The following is a 15,359-nucleotide window of genomic DNA, read 5'->3' as shown; positions in this document are numbered from 1 at the left end:
CTTACCCGAATCGTTGTCGTATGTGAACAGCTGCAGAAATCAGGGCTCAGTAATACCCTGTGATAGTGAACCTTTACAAAAAGGGACCTCTTATGGCAAACCTCAAGTCATTTAACTTCTAAAAACTTAGGGTGATTTTTTTTTTAAAGAGTAACTTAAGTTCTTATCCAGACATCTTGCTCTAGTAAAATCAAGTCCTCTTAATGGTGCAGTAATCAAACTGGTTCCACCAACTCTTGATCTAAATTGAGAGCACTTCGCTCATCGTGGCAGTTGAAAATCCTGCCTTTTGGTTGAAGGTGGCAAAACCAACTCTGGTCACATGTTCAGTTTTCTGAGCTGTTCCTTTCTGGGGACTGCAGTGTGGGCTTGGTGTCTGCCCCAAACTGAAAATTTGAACAGACGACTGTTAGTGTTTTGTAAGTGTTGGGAGGGGAAATGTTTTATATGTGACTGTTTTGCTTGAACTCAAAGTATAATCCTGGGGAACAGGAATCCTGTTGTGCCAGTTCTTAAACAAGAGCGTGACTCCTTGAGCTGCGGGCCTGAGAGCCAGCCAGGCCCTGCCACTGTTCTGGAACACAGGTGTCAAGTCGTTGGAAATCCAAACTTGTCTTCCCCTCTCCTGTCATTTTGTCTTCTATAGGTAACTTTTTGTGTCCCTCCAAGGCAGTCTGATGGTTTCTTGTGGAGCTGGCAAGTACGCTGGAACCTGGGTCTTTGGTTTCTGAGTGGTTCACAGAATTAAGAAACTGCTTAATTTGCAGCAGCTTGCCAGTTAAGGGTGTGCTGCTCAAGGCCTTGCCTTTATTTTATTTATTTTTGGACAGGGTGCTGCCTCATCAGCTGGAGCTTGTTGGGGTCCATTCAGCTCATCAGAGATGCAGAGCCCCTTGAAATAAGCTACACTGGGGCAGGCGCAGCTGGGGGTGGGGTGGGGTGGGGTGGGAGCTTGTGGGCCCCATGCTGACCCTTTGGGGGCAGCCCTGACTTGGAGCACCTAGGCAGCCCCATGCAGCCCTTTGCTGTGGCACTCTGCCATCCTGGTCACTTCACAAAGGTTACCTCAGCTTTGCAAGGTGTCTAGAAACTTCACCCTGCAAAATATGTGGACTCTGCTGCATCCTTTCACCCTTTCCTCCATCTGGAGAAGTGGGGAATCAAATATGCAGACTTGATTTCTCCTCCAACTGATGTGGAAAATCTGAAGGAGGCTTGTCCTGGTACACACCCAGGTAAATGAGAAATGTCAGCTCCTTTTTTTATTATTAAAATGTATCTATGTATGTATGTACGTATATAGAGATGTGTGTGTGTGTGTGTGTGTGTGTGTATATACACACATCCTCTATCATAGACTTCCATCGCACCTTTGTTTTTTTTATAAAAACCACCTTTTAGAAACCTGTGCACCCATTACAATAACCGCACACTCCCTTCATTCAAGCTCTGATTTGGGGTTTCCCTTCTCAGTTCATTCACTGTCCTTGTCGCTGTTGCTTCCACTGCTACTGATCCAATTGTTGTCCTCCTCGCTGTCTCCAGGCTCAGCTGTGTCGTTGTCCCCTTCGTTCTTCCTGTCCACTTCCTTTCCTGGGGGGACTTTGAACAGCCTGTGCCAAGTGTCCCTTTTCCAGGTGGAGTTGGCTGCATCCTCTCCCACCACTTTTTGGTAGTAGGACTGGAGTTTGCTCAGAAACATTTCAACACAGACAGCTGGCTCGAGCTTAATGTGCTGTACATCAGGAGGTACCTGCATTGCCACAAACAGGTCAAAGCGGGCTGTCTAGGACCCCTGATGTTTAGTCAGGTGTTTGTATTGTGCCACCTCCCTTGTCATTAGCCTGACTCCCTGTCACTTCCTCCAGGAGCAATTTAAATCTGTCCTAGTTGCTATCATCCATGAGGACCAGTTGTGTGTGGTACCAGGACACCAGATCCACGGAGCCCTGCTGCAATGGAGGGACACGCTCCAGCTGGAACAGGACAGAAGGGAGAAGTGGGCAGTGCTGAACCTGGACCTGGAAAAGGCCTACAACAGTGTCACACCTCGACCTTCACCAGCTGGATAAGGATGCTGTATACAGATGTTAGCAGCGGCTGCTGGTCAAAGGGTTCTTGAGCACGGATCGTGATCGAGTTGGGGGTCTGCCAGGGCTGCCTGTTCTCCCCAATCATTTTTGTCTGTGTCATTGAACCCCTGGCCCAGCACATCGGGCAGGACCCTGCGATGCATGGAGGCCTGATTCCCAGAGGAAGCAAGGAAGAGACCAAGGTCCTGGCCTACACGGATGACCTGAACATCCTGTGCCGGAAAAAGTGTGCTGTAGAGAGAGAGCACTACGAGGTGGCAGCAGGGGCCAAGGTTAACATGAGCACGAGCACCTGCCTGGCCGTGGGTGAACTCGGACCAAGAGGCCCTGGGGGTCTTGGTCCCCCATGAGGGAGTCAAGATCCTCGGGGTGGAGTTTGACCCCGAGCTGAGCAGGAGGGCCTGGAGAAGGAGGCCAAAGTGAAGCAGAATTGGGTCTGTGGCGCATGCGCCACATCTCCATTGGTGTGGGGGGGGACAGGACTCATGGCACTCATGAAGGCGATGTTGCTACCAGTGCTTCTGTACACCGCACTGGTCTTACCCCCCCACCCAACTGTGTCACCCACAGAATCCAGAGAGCCATGAGCATCTTCTGGGGATCCAGAATGGAGAAGGTGTCGAGGAAGACCCTGTACAAGAAGAAATGTGCCAGGGGCAGGGGGATGCGAGACAGCCACCTGTTCCTGCAGGCATGGTACAAGAGCCAGATCTGCAAGCTGGCGACTGGGCCAGCATCCAAAACAGCCTGTTTAGTCAAGTTTTTACTGGTCACCTCCTGAGACTGTGGGAGGTGTACGCTCCAGCCAAGGGGAGATGGTGCACCATGGAGCACCCCTGGTTTTACACGGCAATGAAGGAGTGCTGGAGCGAGGATGGGCTACAGAAGGAAAGCCCAGAGACTATGTCCAACCACAGGAAGATACAGAAGGCAGTCAGAGACAGAGATGGGCTATCGACCATGGAGCTGCTCCCTGGTGAGGACTGCCAGGCCGTCTGGGACCGGATCTTTCCCAAAGACCTAAGAAAAGACTACAGAGACTTGAACTGGCTCATAGCTCGCGGCGTGCACCCAGTGAAGGTGTGGAGGCACAGAGTGAGATGAGAGACTTGACCCTGCTGGCCCCAGGGTAAGCTACCAAGATAAGAGCGAGACCATTGGCCACCTCTTTTGGCTCTGCCCCTATGCCAAGGGAGTGTGAAAAGGGGAAACGTCAACTCCTGCTCAGACCCTGGTTTTGAGATGTATGGGATGCCCCCTGTCCTCTGCCTAAAGCCCCCACCCTGGGACTTAAATCTGGAGAAGGTAGGAGTACTCAACATGTCTGCAACAAGTCTCCCAGTGCCATAGAAGGGGTTGGTGTGAGAGCCAGAAGTAGAAATGATTGCTCTTGAGCCCCTGCTGCATGCTTTGGTCAGTGGCCTACACTGTTTCTAGAAATGGCTTTATATTGGTAGAGCACGTTTTGTTTCTTTTTTTCGCTGCCCATCCCACTTGCCCGCATGCACCTTGCCCTGTCTCTAATTTCCCTTGTAGCCCTGGGCTTGTGTATTGTGGCTTTGTCCTTCTAGCCAAGGTCTTCGTCAAGCTCTTGGAAGTTTTTCCTCCCCCCGATACTCATCCCTTAGTGACAGACAGACAGACAGACAGGAAATGATAGATGCAGAGCACCCAGACAGGAAGGATGGGTTTTACCAGCGTGCTCCCTTGCCTTACCCTGCTCCCAGCCCAGTTGGGGGCAGGTCTACACAGGCTTCAATGGGGGAAGAATTAGGTCAATGGCAAGTAGTTCTGGACGCCCCATCCAAGGACTGCGGGACAGTTACAAGAGGCACCTGTGCTAGTTAGCGCTTGCAATGTAATACTGCAGAATTGTCTCTGTCCTGGCTTGGAGCATCCTTTCCAGCCAAGCTCGAAGGGCAGCATTGCTCAGTTCAGCTAATGTGGTGTTTGCCAATGTGTCCGCTAGGGACCAGGATGTGACTGCTTGAGCCCTGAGCCTGGGGAAAGGCTGATGCTCCTTCTTTTGCTATTGTTCCTTTATCTGTATGGCCAGGGATTAGCTTGACTCTTCCATTCATTCATTCCTCTGTTTCTCTTAGTAACCAGGTAACGCACCGAGCGTGCTTTGAAGGGTGTCAGCTCATATGAAAACAGCAGGACCTGAACAGGACTCGCCCTGCCTGTGGTATGGCTGAACTCTGCACCGAAAACAGCTCCCAAGAGCTTTACCACTCGGGCTAAGGAAACACAAAACTCCCCGTGGCTGTATGTGAACTATGAACAAAACTTATCCTCAGGTAACTTTCCTCCCTTGAGAAAAATAGCTTGGAAATTGTTAAACAGCGTCTTCTGCTCTTTGGTCTGTCTATTGCAGGCTTCTGTAACACAGCTAGTAGTTTAAAAGCAAAATGCAATTAAACCTCAAGACAAATACTCAGCTTAATGTAAGGCTGGAGTTTTATGAGTATCAATTTTACCAATGGGGGGATGAGACTAAAAAGACAGCTTGGCAATCATGTTGTTAATTAAATATTTTACTAGCGCAAGAGTGATGTTGTAGCTGCGATCCAGAAATTATGCAAAAGGCAAAGATTTCTTAATAAAAGAGAGCACTAGAAGAGCTCCTTTCCTCTGGCATGTTTTACACATTTTAAGTTCAAACTGATCTTTTTGCCTCTAAAGTTGATAATATGGTGTATGAGAGATTCTCATGTAAAGTGATATATAAGCACCCGAATAATGTGCTATTACTTTTAAAGCACTGCTCTTTAAGCACTGGGTTTGTTTTTTTTGTTGTTTTTAGAGATTTTTTGATGGAATCCCTTCTGATTCAAGAAAACTCTTCTCTGAAGAAAGAGGTAATTGGCAAAAAGTGCATCATTGAAAGGTCTGTTAAAAAATGTCCAGGGTTTCCATTCTTTTCCACATAGTGGTGAACACAAAGAAAAGGCAGTCAGAGACAGAGATGGGCTATCGACCATGGAGCTGCTCCCTGGTGAGGACTGCCAGGCCGTCTGGGACCGGATCTTTCCCAAAGACCTAAGAAAAGACTACAGAGACTTGAACTGGCTCATAGCTCGCGGCGTGCACCCAGTGAAGGTGTGGAGGCACAGAGTGAGATGAGAGACTTGACCCTGCTGGCCCCAGGGTAAGCTACCAAGATAAGAGCGAGACCATTGGCCACCTCTTTTGGCTCTGCCCCTATGCCAAGGGAGTGTGAAAAGGGGAAACGTCAACTCCTGCTCAGACCCTGGTTTTGAGATGTATGGGATGCCCCCTGTCCTCTGCCTAAAGCCCCCACCCTGGGACTTAAATCTGGAGAAGGTAGGAGTACTCAACATGTCTGCAACAAGTCTCCCAGTGCCATAGAAGGGGTTGGTGTGAGAGCCAGAAGTAGAAATGATTGCTCTTGAGCCCCTGCTGCATGCTTTGGTCAGTGGCCTACACTGTTTCTAGAAATGGCTTTATATTGGTAGAGCACGTTTTGTTTCTTTTTTTCGCTGCCCATCCCACTTGCCCGCATGCACCTTGCCCTGTCTCTAATTTCCCTTGTAGCCCTGGGCTTGTGTATTGTGGCTTTGTCCTTCTAGCCAAGGTCTTCGTCAAGCTCTTGGAAGTTTTTCCTCCCCCCGATACTCATCCCTTAGTGACAGACAGACAGACAGACAGGAAATGATAGATGCAGAGCACCCAGACAGGAAGGATGGGTTTTACCAGCGTGCTCCCTTGCCTTACCCTGCTCCCAGCCCAGTTGGGGGCAGGTCTACACAGGCTTCAATGGGGGAAGAATTAGGTCAATGGCAAGTAGTTCTGGACGCCCCATCCAAGGACTGCGGGACAGTTACAAGAGGCACCTGTGCTAGTTAGCGCTTGCAATGTAATACTGCAGAATTGTCTCTGTCCTGGCTTGGAGCATCCTTTCCAGCCAAGCTCGAAGGGCAGCATTGCTCAGTTCAGCTAATGTGGTGTTTGCCAATGTGTCCGCTAGGGACCAGGATGTGACTGCTTGAGCCCTGAGCCTGGGGAAAGGCTGATGCTCCTTCTTTTGCTATTGTTCCTTTATCTGTATGGCCAGGGATTAGCTTGACTCTTCCATTCATTCATTCCTCTGTTTCTCTTAGTAACCAGGTAACGCACCGAGCGTGCTTTGAAGGGTGTCAGCTCATATGAAAACAGCAGGACCTGAACAGGACTCGCCCTGCCTGTGGTATGGCTGAACTCTGCACCGAAAACAGCTCCCAAGAGCTTTACCACTCGGGCTAAGGAAACACAAAACTCCCCGTGGCTGTATGTGAACTATGAACAAAACTTATCCTCAGGTAACTTTCCTCCCTTGAGAAAAATAGCTTGGAAATTGTTAAACAGCGTCTTCTGCTCTTTGGTCTGTCTATTGCAGGCTTCTGTAACACAGCTAGTAGTTTAAAAGCAAAATGCAATTAAACCTCAAGACAAATACTCAGCTTAATGTAAGGCTGGAGTTTTATGAGTATCAATTTTACCAATGGGGGGATGAGACTAAAAAGACAGCTTGGCAATCATGTTGTTAATTAAATATTTTACTAGCGCAAGAGTGATGTTGTAGCTGCGATCCAGAAATTATGCAAAAGGCAAAGATTTCTTAATAAAAGAGAGCACTCTAAGAGCTCCTTGCCTCTGGCATGTTTTACACATTTTAAGTTCAAACTGATCTTTTTGCCTCTAAAGTTGATAATATGGTGTATGAGAGATTCTCATGTAAAGTGATATATAAGCACCCGAATAATGTGCTATTACTTTTAAAGCACTGCTCTTTAAGCACTGGGTTTGTTTTTTTTGTTGTTTTTAGAGATTTTTTGATGGAATCCCTTCTGATTCAAGAAAACTCTTCTCTGAAGAAAGAGGTAATTGGCAAAAAGTGCATCATTGAAAGGTCTGTTAAAAAATGTCCAGGGTTTCCATTCTTTTCCACATAGTGGTGAACACAAAGAAGGTTTTACTACTTTTGTGGCTTTTCTGTCATTCGTGCTAGGGGAAATGTTCTGAACATAGATTTAAGGGCATAAATTGCTGTTGCTGGTATGAAGATGGCAATGTGTGTAGTGTATAATTTGTATCTAATATCTCTGTGTAACAACAGAAAACCTTTTCATTAAGAAAGACTCAGTGACTATCCAGACTTTAAGTTCTTCACGTGTTGTGAATAACCTGCACTCTGTCCTGGTTGGGCCTCCTCAAACTGCAGCAGAATGACTGTCCACATCAAAATAAAATGTTGAAACTCAATAAAATTCAGCAGTAAATATTTGAACATCAAGGCACGGTGACACTTTATTACTGGTGTTGACTCTACGGCAGTGGCATTGGCTGCAATCTCTATAATTCAGGTTCAAAGACAGCTTTCTTGTTATAACTGTACGTGTTCTGTTTTCTCATGCTCTCTTTTCTGATCAGTTTGCCTGTGAAGCTGAAATATGGTATGCTTACTTTTCTATACATATGAGGATTTTGTACGTCCCAAATGTGGTCAAAGTCATTCATCGGCGTGGCAAGGACTCTGTTTTTCCAAATTGTTTTGTACAGCCCCAGACACAAGTAATAACTGAACTAAATATTGTGAGTACTGCACGCAGGTTTTTACAGTTCATTATGCAAGTCCAGAACTACCAGTGTTCAAGAGGAGCTTGCAGCTCCTAACTCTTTAATTACAGGACCAATTTGGAGACTTTAATTATGTAGTGACACACCATTTCGCAAGTATGGTTCAGTTTTCCTCTTACTTTAGAAATACGGTTGAATCTAAGGAAATGTGAGCCTAAATTTAAAGACCTAGTACAAACATACATGGGAGCAGTATTAAGGCTGTATCTGCCGCTTTCTTTTTCATATTTCCTGACTTGCGAGCACATCACAGTTCAACTTTAACATACAGTAGTAGTAACAGTTTTAGCATTTAATTTCCCCGATTTTTGCCTTATTTTTTAATCTAATTTCAACTTGAAGATTTTTCGGGGTATTTCTTCTATTCTGTCTGAGAATAGAATAGATTTTTCAGGGTATTTCTTCCATTCTGTCTGAGAACAGAAATAGTCCTTGTGGAGATCTTTTATTTTGCAATAAATCATCACGGTTTTGAAGTAGTATCAATAATCCTTATAGCAGAGTGTACCCTGCTGTCAATGGTTTTATAAACAGGGGACTGGTTGCCTGGAGTCTTAAGCTGAATGTTGCCCATTGAAGTCAGTGAGAGTTTCTGTATTCTTAGTCTTACTGCTGGCTTCCTCCTGTTATTTAACTGCCTCGTGCCTTTGTAAAGTGAGTTGTTTCACTGTTTAAATTACTTGATTGTAGTGACCATCCTTTTCATAAAGTACTTTGAGCTGAGTCTTTTGCGAGAGTGAAAATGTCTTGCAGCTCGTGGTAGGGTGACTACATTCAGTGATGTTACACTGATTCTTTCAGTCAACGGTATGACTGTTTCAATGGACTGTGGCCTTGTTGGCACTGATGGTATTGCTTTGCAGCATTTTCTCTGCGTGTTTTCTTACGGCCCCAGCCATTACCATAACCCAGGGATGTCAAAGATACAGTCTATGAGCTGGATCCAGCCCATGCAGTCCCATCAGCTGGCACCCCAGTGTTGGCTCTGGGTCTTGGCATGAGAGCACCCATTCAGCACCCAGCGTGACTAGTCCAGGATGTAAGCCGCATGCAGCGCAGGTGCTGTAACCAGCATGCGGGGATTGGGGGAGTGTGTGGGCCCAATCTGGCCCATGGGACTAGTCCTACACCACTCATCCAGCCCACGAGAGGGATGAATTTTACAGCCCTGCCATAGCCTGGTATGCCAATAGATGTGTCATGGTTTATAATACATAGGGCTGAGCAAGTTCTGCAGAAAGATTTTGAGGACTTGCTCCAATGGATTTTTGCATGAATTTGCCATCTCTGGGTGCTTGCTCCTTTTGGTTCCCTTGCCAGCAGTGCTTTTGGGATGAGTTTCATTGGCCCAGTAAGCTGCTTGCAACAGGGACTATACTGTTGTATGTTTGTACAGTAGGTGGTCCATGAGCTGGGATTCCTAGGTACTCCTGCAATAAATCATAGATACCAGAATTTGCAAAAAGCCGAGCTTCAGATCAACAGCTAGAGAGTCCCTGAAAGAACGTTTCATGAGGACCCAACGGTGTGAATCCTGGATTACACCCACTACTGCGTCCTTCTGTTTTGTTTAGCTCCATAGAAGCACCCAGGCACGTAACAAAAAGGATCTCGTGTGATTTATGAAACTAACCACCACAGCCGACATTTGGATTTTCAACCGTTTCCACTAGGCGAATGAGCATCGCAGAAATAATTTGCTAAAGAAACTTGGGAGTGGTTTGAATAAACTCGGGGCTTTTGCTTTGTGTTTTGAGTAAACAGCAGTTTTCAGGGTCAGGCTGCCTCTGCCCCTTGCTTTCAGGTTGGTACGTGCTGACACTTTTTTTCCTTGTATCGTAACAGATTGCTGCAAGGAATGCACTGCATGGCTAAGGTGTACTCGAAGGTGTGTCTGTGTGTCTGCTGTCGCACTGTTTGTGCTTGGCATTATCGCTGCTATCATCGGTTTGGCTGTCACATTTGGAATCCCACCACGTACGCCAGGTCAGTCTTCCAGGGTTATTTTGGTCTAAGCAAGGTAATAAATCCTCAGAGAAAAATTGCTGCTGTATTTTCAACCAGCTGGACACAGATGTCGTTTGAAACCAGTAGACAGGAGAGGGGAAGAGAAGCAGAGATTCTGGAGATGAATTTACAGTCTCTCGGTTGAGAGTGCTAAGGTTGAACACACGCTTGTCCTTAATACTTAATAGGATGGTAGCAAATCTCCATTGCTTTGGGTGACACGATCCCAGTGGGGTATGTGTGGATCTCTATTGTAGAGCCTGCTTGGACACAGGATCCAGCACTAGCTCAACTCATTTATTTCCTGTTTTCCCCACAGTGAACCGTTTCTGTGTGACCTCCAATAATCGTACTGGCTTCTTGTGTGATGACAGAGAGAGTTGCATTCCAGCCCATCAGGTCTGCAACCGAATCGGAGAGTGTGCTAACGGAGAGGACGAACAGGAGACATTGTGCAGTAAGCAGTTTACATCTCCTCCCAGTGACTGTCTGTCCAGCCGTGGGCCTGCTCCTCGCTTACCCTCTGAGCTTTCACTTCCCCCTTACTTCAGGCTCCATGCTGTAGCTGCGGGAAGCTGAATGGTCTTTGTAAGCTGGGAGCAGAGACGCTGTTTTTTCCAACACTACACAGGGAGACTGGAGATCCAGATAGAGAAGAATCCAGGTCCCTTGATACCCACTTATATTCCTTAAGCCTGAGACTATTGTTTGATCGGCTTACTGAACATAGAATTAAACAGACGTTGTGACAGAGTACTTTAGGAGCATGTGAGAGATCTGGGTTTGATTTATGGTCCAACTGACAAGGAAACAGATGGATCTGCCAAAGAACAGAACAAGGGACATCGTGGTTTTGTTCCTGGCTCTGTTGGAAGCTTCCTTTGAGCAAAACACGTAACCCTCTCTGTGCCCGCATTTCCCTCAAAACCGGCTGGTGCTTCCCTCCGCCTCTCAGCTTTGTTATCAGCCTTAATTAATACTTTCTGAGTGCACTGAGATCCTTAGCTGGACAGAGGATTGGGAGTGTAAAATACTATTGTTAACAATTGCTTTCTTGTCCTGATATCTACTTTTTGAGTGAAGTGAGAGCATTTCAGTATCTCTAGGTGTCTGTCTCTCCCAATAGGTGATTTACCCAATAGCCTTCCAGGATATTTGATATTCCGCTGCAGCTATCCTAGCTACTGGATCTATGCTGATAAGAGGTGTAATGGATTCAATGACTGTGGAGACTGCTCTGACGAGATGGGGACCTGTAAGTCGCCCTTTGGCTAACAATTGACAAAACACCCTTTCTGCCAACTTGAATGGTGGTTCGCATGTTACTGAATAGATCACCTCAAAAACTACACCCCCCCCAGCTAGAAAACAAGTAGAACCCATGCAAACTTCCTGTCCAACAAAGGTACCCCAACCTTGATGTAGGACACCACCCTCTAGCAGGCAACATTAGTCCACAACCCACTAAATTCATTGTCCCTCTCTTGTTGTGGCTGTCAGCTTCTGTCCCAGATAAGGAGGTGATAAGTTATACTGACATCTGTTCAGTGGGGACTGGAACATGACCACCAAATACCATATCATGTAGGTAGATGCTTGCTGCCAACAGCCTTTAGTCACTGCCAACTTGAGCTCTGTCCAAACTAGCAGCCTGGCAGGAGAATAGTTAGCTGTATCAGGGTTAAGCCCTGCCAAAATGTCACTTGGCAGGGAAGCAGAGGTATCCATGTTCCCTCTTTTCTGTCCTTAAGTGGCTGGCTGCCCTCCTTGCGGGCCCCAGTGGTGGAGCTGCACGCCGGTGTTCTACGAGTACTGCACCTGTGTTCCCAGGAGCTTCTGCCGAGACGGAGTACAGCACTGCACGAGTTGGTCTGATGAGTACATCTGCATGAGGTGAGATGCCCATGCCAAGAAGTAGCCATGCATCACTGGGCACGTTCTGCACTGCTGCCTTTTAGTCTCCTCCACCCTCATTTGAAGTTGTTGTCCAAGAACAACGGGACCCGGTGGTTCTCTGCTCGCCACACCGCAGCGCTGGAAGGGGGAAAGCATGGTAGCTCAGCAGGCCGACCAAAGGACTGGGGGATGAGAACTGCTGGATGCTAATCCCATGTGTTACTGATCCACTCTGTGGTCCTGGACAGGTCACGTGCATCTGTCTTTCTCTGTTGCCCCAGCTGAGGATCTTACTGCTCTAAACACCCTGGGTGTGGTGAGGGTTGATTAGTCTTCACTGACTGTAGAGGGCTTTGAAGATGCATCATGCTATCTAGGCATGAAGCTGTGATTGCAAAATGTGTTTGCAAGCTTGCAGGGAGAAGTGGGAAATCACAGTGGGTGTGGGTGCCAGCACTTTCCTTTCTTTCCTAGGACATATCTGACAAATGCCAATGTATTGTCAATTCAAACAGTAATGAAGACCAGTAAGTGGTCTCTGACTGGCTTTCATTTTGATAACTGCCATGGTTGCTCATTAATCACCAATGTGTTGGCAGAAGGGAAAAGAAGTTCCCTTGGGGTTTTTTTTGTAACTCCAAGCTAAACAAAACCCGGTTGTAAATCCTCTTCTCTGTCCGTATAAAAAAAATAAAAATCATATGGGCCAGATTCTTTTTCACTTATTAGGAAATACTTGGAATTAGGGGCCTAAGTGAGAGTCTATTCCACCTCCTTGAGCTCTAGAAAAACAGATTATGCAAAAGATAGGTGAACCCTCTCCCTCTACTCACTGCTTTTTGATGACTCGTCCTTCAGGGTCAGATGATGGTATGTTGCAAAAAATGATGCATTAACGCAGGGGTGCTCAACCTCTGGGCCATGTGCCAAATTATGCCCAAGGAGCCATGGCATTTGGCCCATGGGTCAAAAATTTGTCGGGAGGGAGAGGTAAAATCTCTGTGTGGCCAGGTCCAGCCCTGCCTGGATCACTGCTGTGCAGCAGGATCAAGGCTGGGTCTGACCCCCACACATTCAGCTTGGGCCACGCTGCCCCCTGCTCCTCTCTCAGCCTTGCACATCTGGATGAGGGCTGTTGCATCCCTCCCCATGTCCCCCAGTTGGGGCCAGGTTGCTCCCTCCCCCACCCCACCTCTCCCTCCCCCTCCCCTGGCATGTCTGGATCAGGCCCCTGCCCTGCCAGCCCCATGTGCCAGATCAACCCCTCTGGCCGGATCCATCCTGCAGGGCAAAAAGGTTGGGCACCCTTGCATTAATGGATTTCCAGAACTTGAGCAGGGTGGTGCAGAATCACAAATAGACACCCAACACAGGGAAGAGATTCTGACCCAGAGTCAACATTTCCAATTCCTGGTTGAGAAGCACTGGCAGCACCAGCAGTGGTTCTCAACCAGGGGTGCCACTACATTAAAAAACTTGGTAGAGGGGGTGCTGGAGCCTTAAAAATGTTGAGAACCATGGCCTTAAATGGTACCTGGAGACATCTGTGTGTGAGGCGCACCTTTGGCTGTAGTCTCTCAACCTGCACTGAAAAAAACTGGTGGTAGTTGTGCCAGCTGGAGAGGATAAAGCTAAGTCAGGGGTCACCCCCACATGTGAACTGAGTAGACAAATATACGTTAGAGTTGAGTGAAGCAGTGGAAGCCCTGAACTTGTGCAGGCTGGTCATTGAGCTTTGAGCATCCATCCTATAACACCTTGTTGGCAGTAAAAGGTCTAATTAACCAAATAGCTAGGGCGACCCAGCAGAATGCTGCAATGTAGCTACAATGTAAAACAGGGAGAACTGGCAAGGGGGAGAAACCCAAATTCACACCCATTCTGTCTGCAAAGCCTGTTAGCATTGATATAACAAAGTAGCTTTGTATTAATCTCTCCACAATGCTCCTTCAGTTGGGTCAGCCTAGATTGTCTGATTTGGAAGGCAAGGACTGTCTCTGCTGGGGGGGTTTTTTTTATGGTGATGCTCAGTTAATCATAAATGCCACAATAGAGGCAGGAATGAAAGGGTGAACTGAAGCAAGGTTGCCCAGGTAGAGAAAATGGTGGGAGAAAAAACCTTTTTTTTCCTATAAATTGTTAGTGCAGCTGCAAACTACGTGATAAAATATGTTTCTGGTTACGGCCTGTTTTAACTCTCAAGATCTTACCGCTCTAAGGACAGGCGGGATTAGGCTGCTACCACATGGTTTGTACATCGAAATGATGAAATAAGGAAGAAAAAAAAAGTCTGAAAGCAGTATGTTGGGAAATGGACCCGAGTTCCCAGTATAGATGTTACACGACAGCAGATCCATTTGTGATCCACACGGCAGTGAAATGGTCATTGCAGTCAGTGGCTGAGATTCCTGAAGCACTTTGGGGGTTTTGGACATATTTGCCATTGAAATTTAAGATATCACACATCTCTTCCAGTGTATTTGTAGCTAGGGACTTTATGCTTGAAACAAATAGTTTTATGAGAAATACATCTACTCTTCTAAACCAGAAGTAGGCATCAGGCACTATTTCCACCTTCCTTTCCTCCCCATCCCTGCCCTCCAAGTCCTAATCTTTAAAAACAAAATTCAGCCTGTTCATTTCCTCTGTGTCCTGTCTAAAACTTCTACATGCCTTGTATAAGCTGTGAATGTTTATTGCTATCTGTAACTGGGATACAGCTATAGGTCTTTGAGATTTTCTTTAAAGAACTTTACTGACTCATACTTTTATTTAGAATGAGACAGGAAAATCTTGTGTAATGGAACTGATGCTATAGCAACCTTTAAGGTATATTTGATAACCTGTCCTTGCAAATATTTAAAATCAAGCTTAGAGGAATAGCTTCTATGTCAAAACCCCGCCATGTATTTAGTGCTTATATAGCAGAGAAGTATGCATGCAGTTTTATAAAATAAATATTTGCTGCTTTAGAGTTCTAGACCAAGATTAAAACATTAAACAGAGGTTCATAGCTGTTTAAATACTGAAGGCCGATTAGCGGTGTTTGGAATACACGCTGGTCATATTTTCCAAGTCAAAATCATCAAGTTGCCACAGTTTCACCCTTCAGTGAAGCTGAGGCCAGATTCTCAGAGAAATTTTTGGTTTATTTAATCATGATCATCTGGCTTTGTGTTCCTCGTATTAAGCCAAGGAGAGGTCTTGAGATTTCGTAGGACAAACAGAAAACAGGTCTGTCCTTGTAAACATGGTGCAAAATTAGGGGTACTAATGGAGCAGGAAAGGACACTTCAATGGAGAAGGAAAGGAGCGGGATTAAACAAGGTGGCATCTACATATTAGCAAATAAATAAATTAATAGGTTTGGTCATAACACCAGGGTGGGGTGTGTGTGTGTGTGTGTATGTATCAAGGTGACTCTCCTGTAAGCATTTCCTCGTTAGCAGCTTAATTTTTGTGAGCATACTGTAAGTCTTAAGGAAGCACATGATTAAGGCTAACAGAGTAATAGACTGGAGGGGATGGTTGGAATTCAGCTCATGTTGGCATACAGCCTGTATTGACCTAGCTTCCTGAAGAAACACCAGAAACCCATGCAGGATGATTACTACACAGGTTTGGCCTCTGAAATGGCCATATATATTATCATCAAACATCTAAGGAATTGTGCACTGTTAGAAACATGCTTTTTGTAGCTTTTGTAAAACAAGAGTGAACATA

The 15,359-nt window shown here is 46.3% G+C and overlaps 1 protein-coding gene across 2 annotated transcripts; it reads left to right on the top strand.

Annotated features, from left to right (window-relative positions):
* Nucleotides 1–5,210: 5,210 nt before the first annotated feature.
* On the top strand, nucleotides 5,211–12,188 carry LDLRAD1 (low density lipoprotein receptor class A domain containing 1). Of its 2 annotated transcripts, none has more exons than XM_025206663.1 (7): nucleotides 5,211–5,244; nucleotides 6,218–6,415; nucleotides 6,922–6,976; nucleotides 9,579–9,719; nucleotides 10,060–10,197; nucleotides 10,867–10,995; nucleotides 11,492–12,188. In XM_025206663.1, the coding sequence occupies exons 2-7, from the start codon at nucleotides 6,395–6,397 to the stop codon at nucleotides 11,635–11,637; spliced, it is 630 nt and encodes a 209-aa protein (XP_025062448.1). In that variant the 5' UTR covers nucleotides 5,211–5,244; nucleotides 6,218–6,394; the 3' UTR covers nucleotides 11,638–12,188. The 2 variants fall into 2 exon arrangements, with proteins under 2 accessions (XP_025062448.1, XP_025062449.1); XM_025206664.1 differs by lacking the exon at nucleotides 5,211–5,244 and adding an exon at nucleotides 5,303–5,420.
* The last annotated feature ends 3,171 nt before the right edge of the window (nucleotides 12,189–15,359 follow it).

Source organism: Alligator sinensis, unplaced genomic scaffold (assembly GCF_000455745.1).
Source record: "Alligator sinensis unplaced genomic scaffold, ASM45574v1 scaffold172_1, whole genome shotgun sequence".
NCBI lineage: Eukaryota > Metazoa > Chordata > Crocodylia > Alligatoridae > Alligator > Alligator sinensis.
This window is presented reverse-complemented; position numbering and strand designations above follow the sequence as displayed.

Excerpts from the sequence above, each read along its gene's own strand:
- LDLRAD1 (XM_025206663.1), top strand. The coding sequence starts at position 6,395 with ATGAACAAAACTTATCCTCAG. Across the intron at positions 6,416-6,921 it reads TGAACAAAACTTATCCTCAG|AGATTTTTTGATGGAATCCC; the intron begins GTAACTTTCCTC and ends TGTTGTTTTTAG. Across the intron at positions 6,977-9,578 it reads ACTCTTCTCTGAAGAAAGAG|ATTGCTGCAAGGAATGCACT; the intron begins GTAATTGGCAAA and ends GTATCGTAACAG.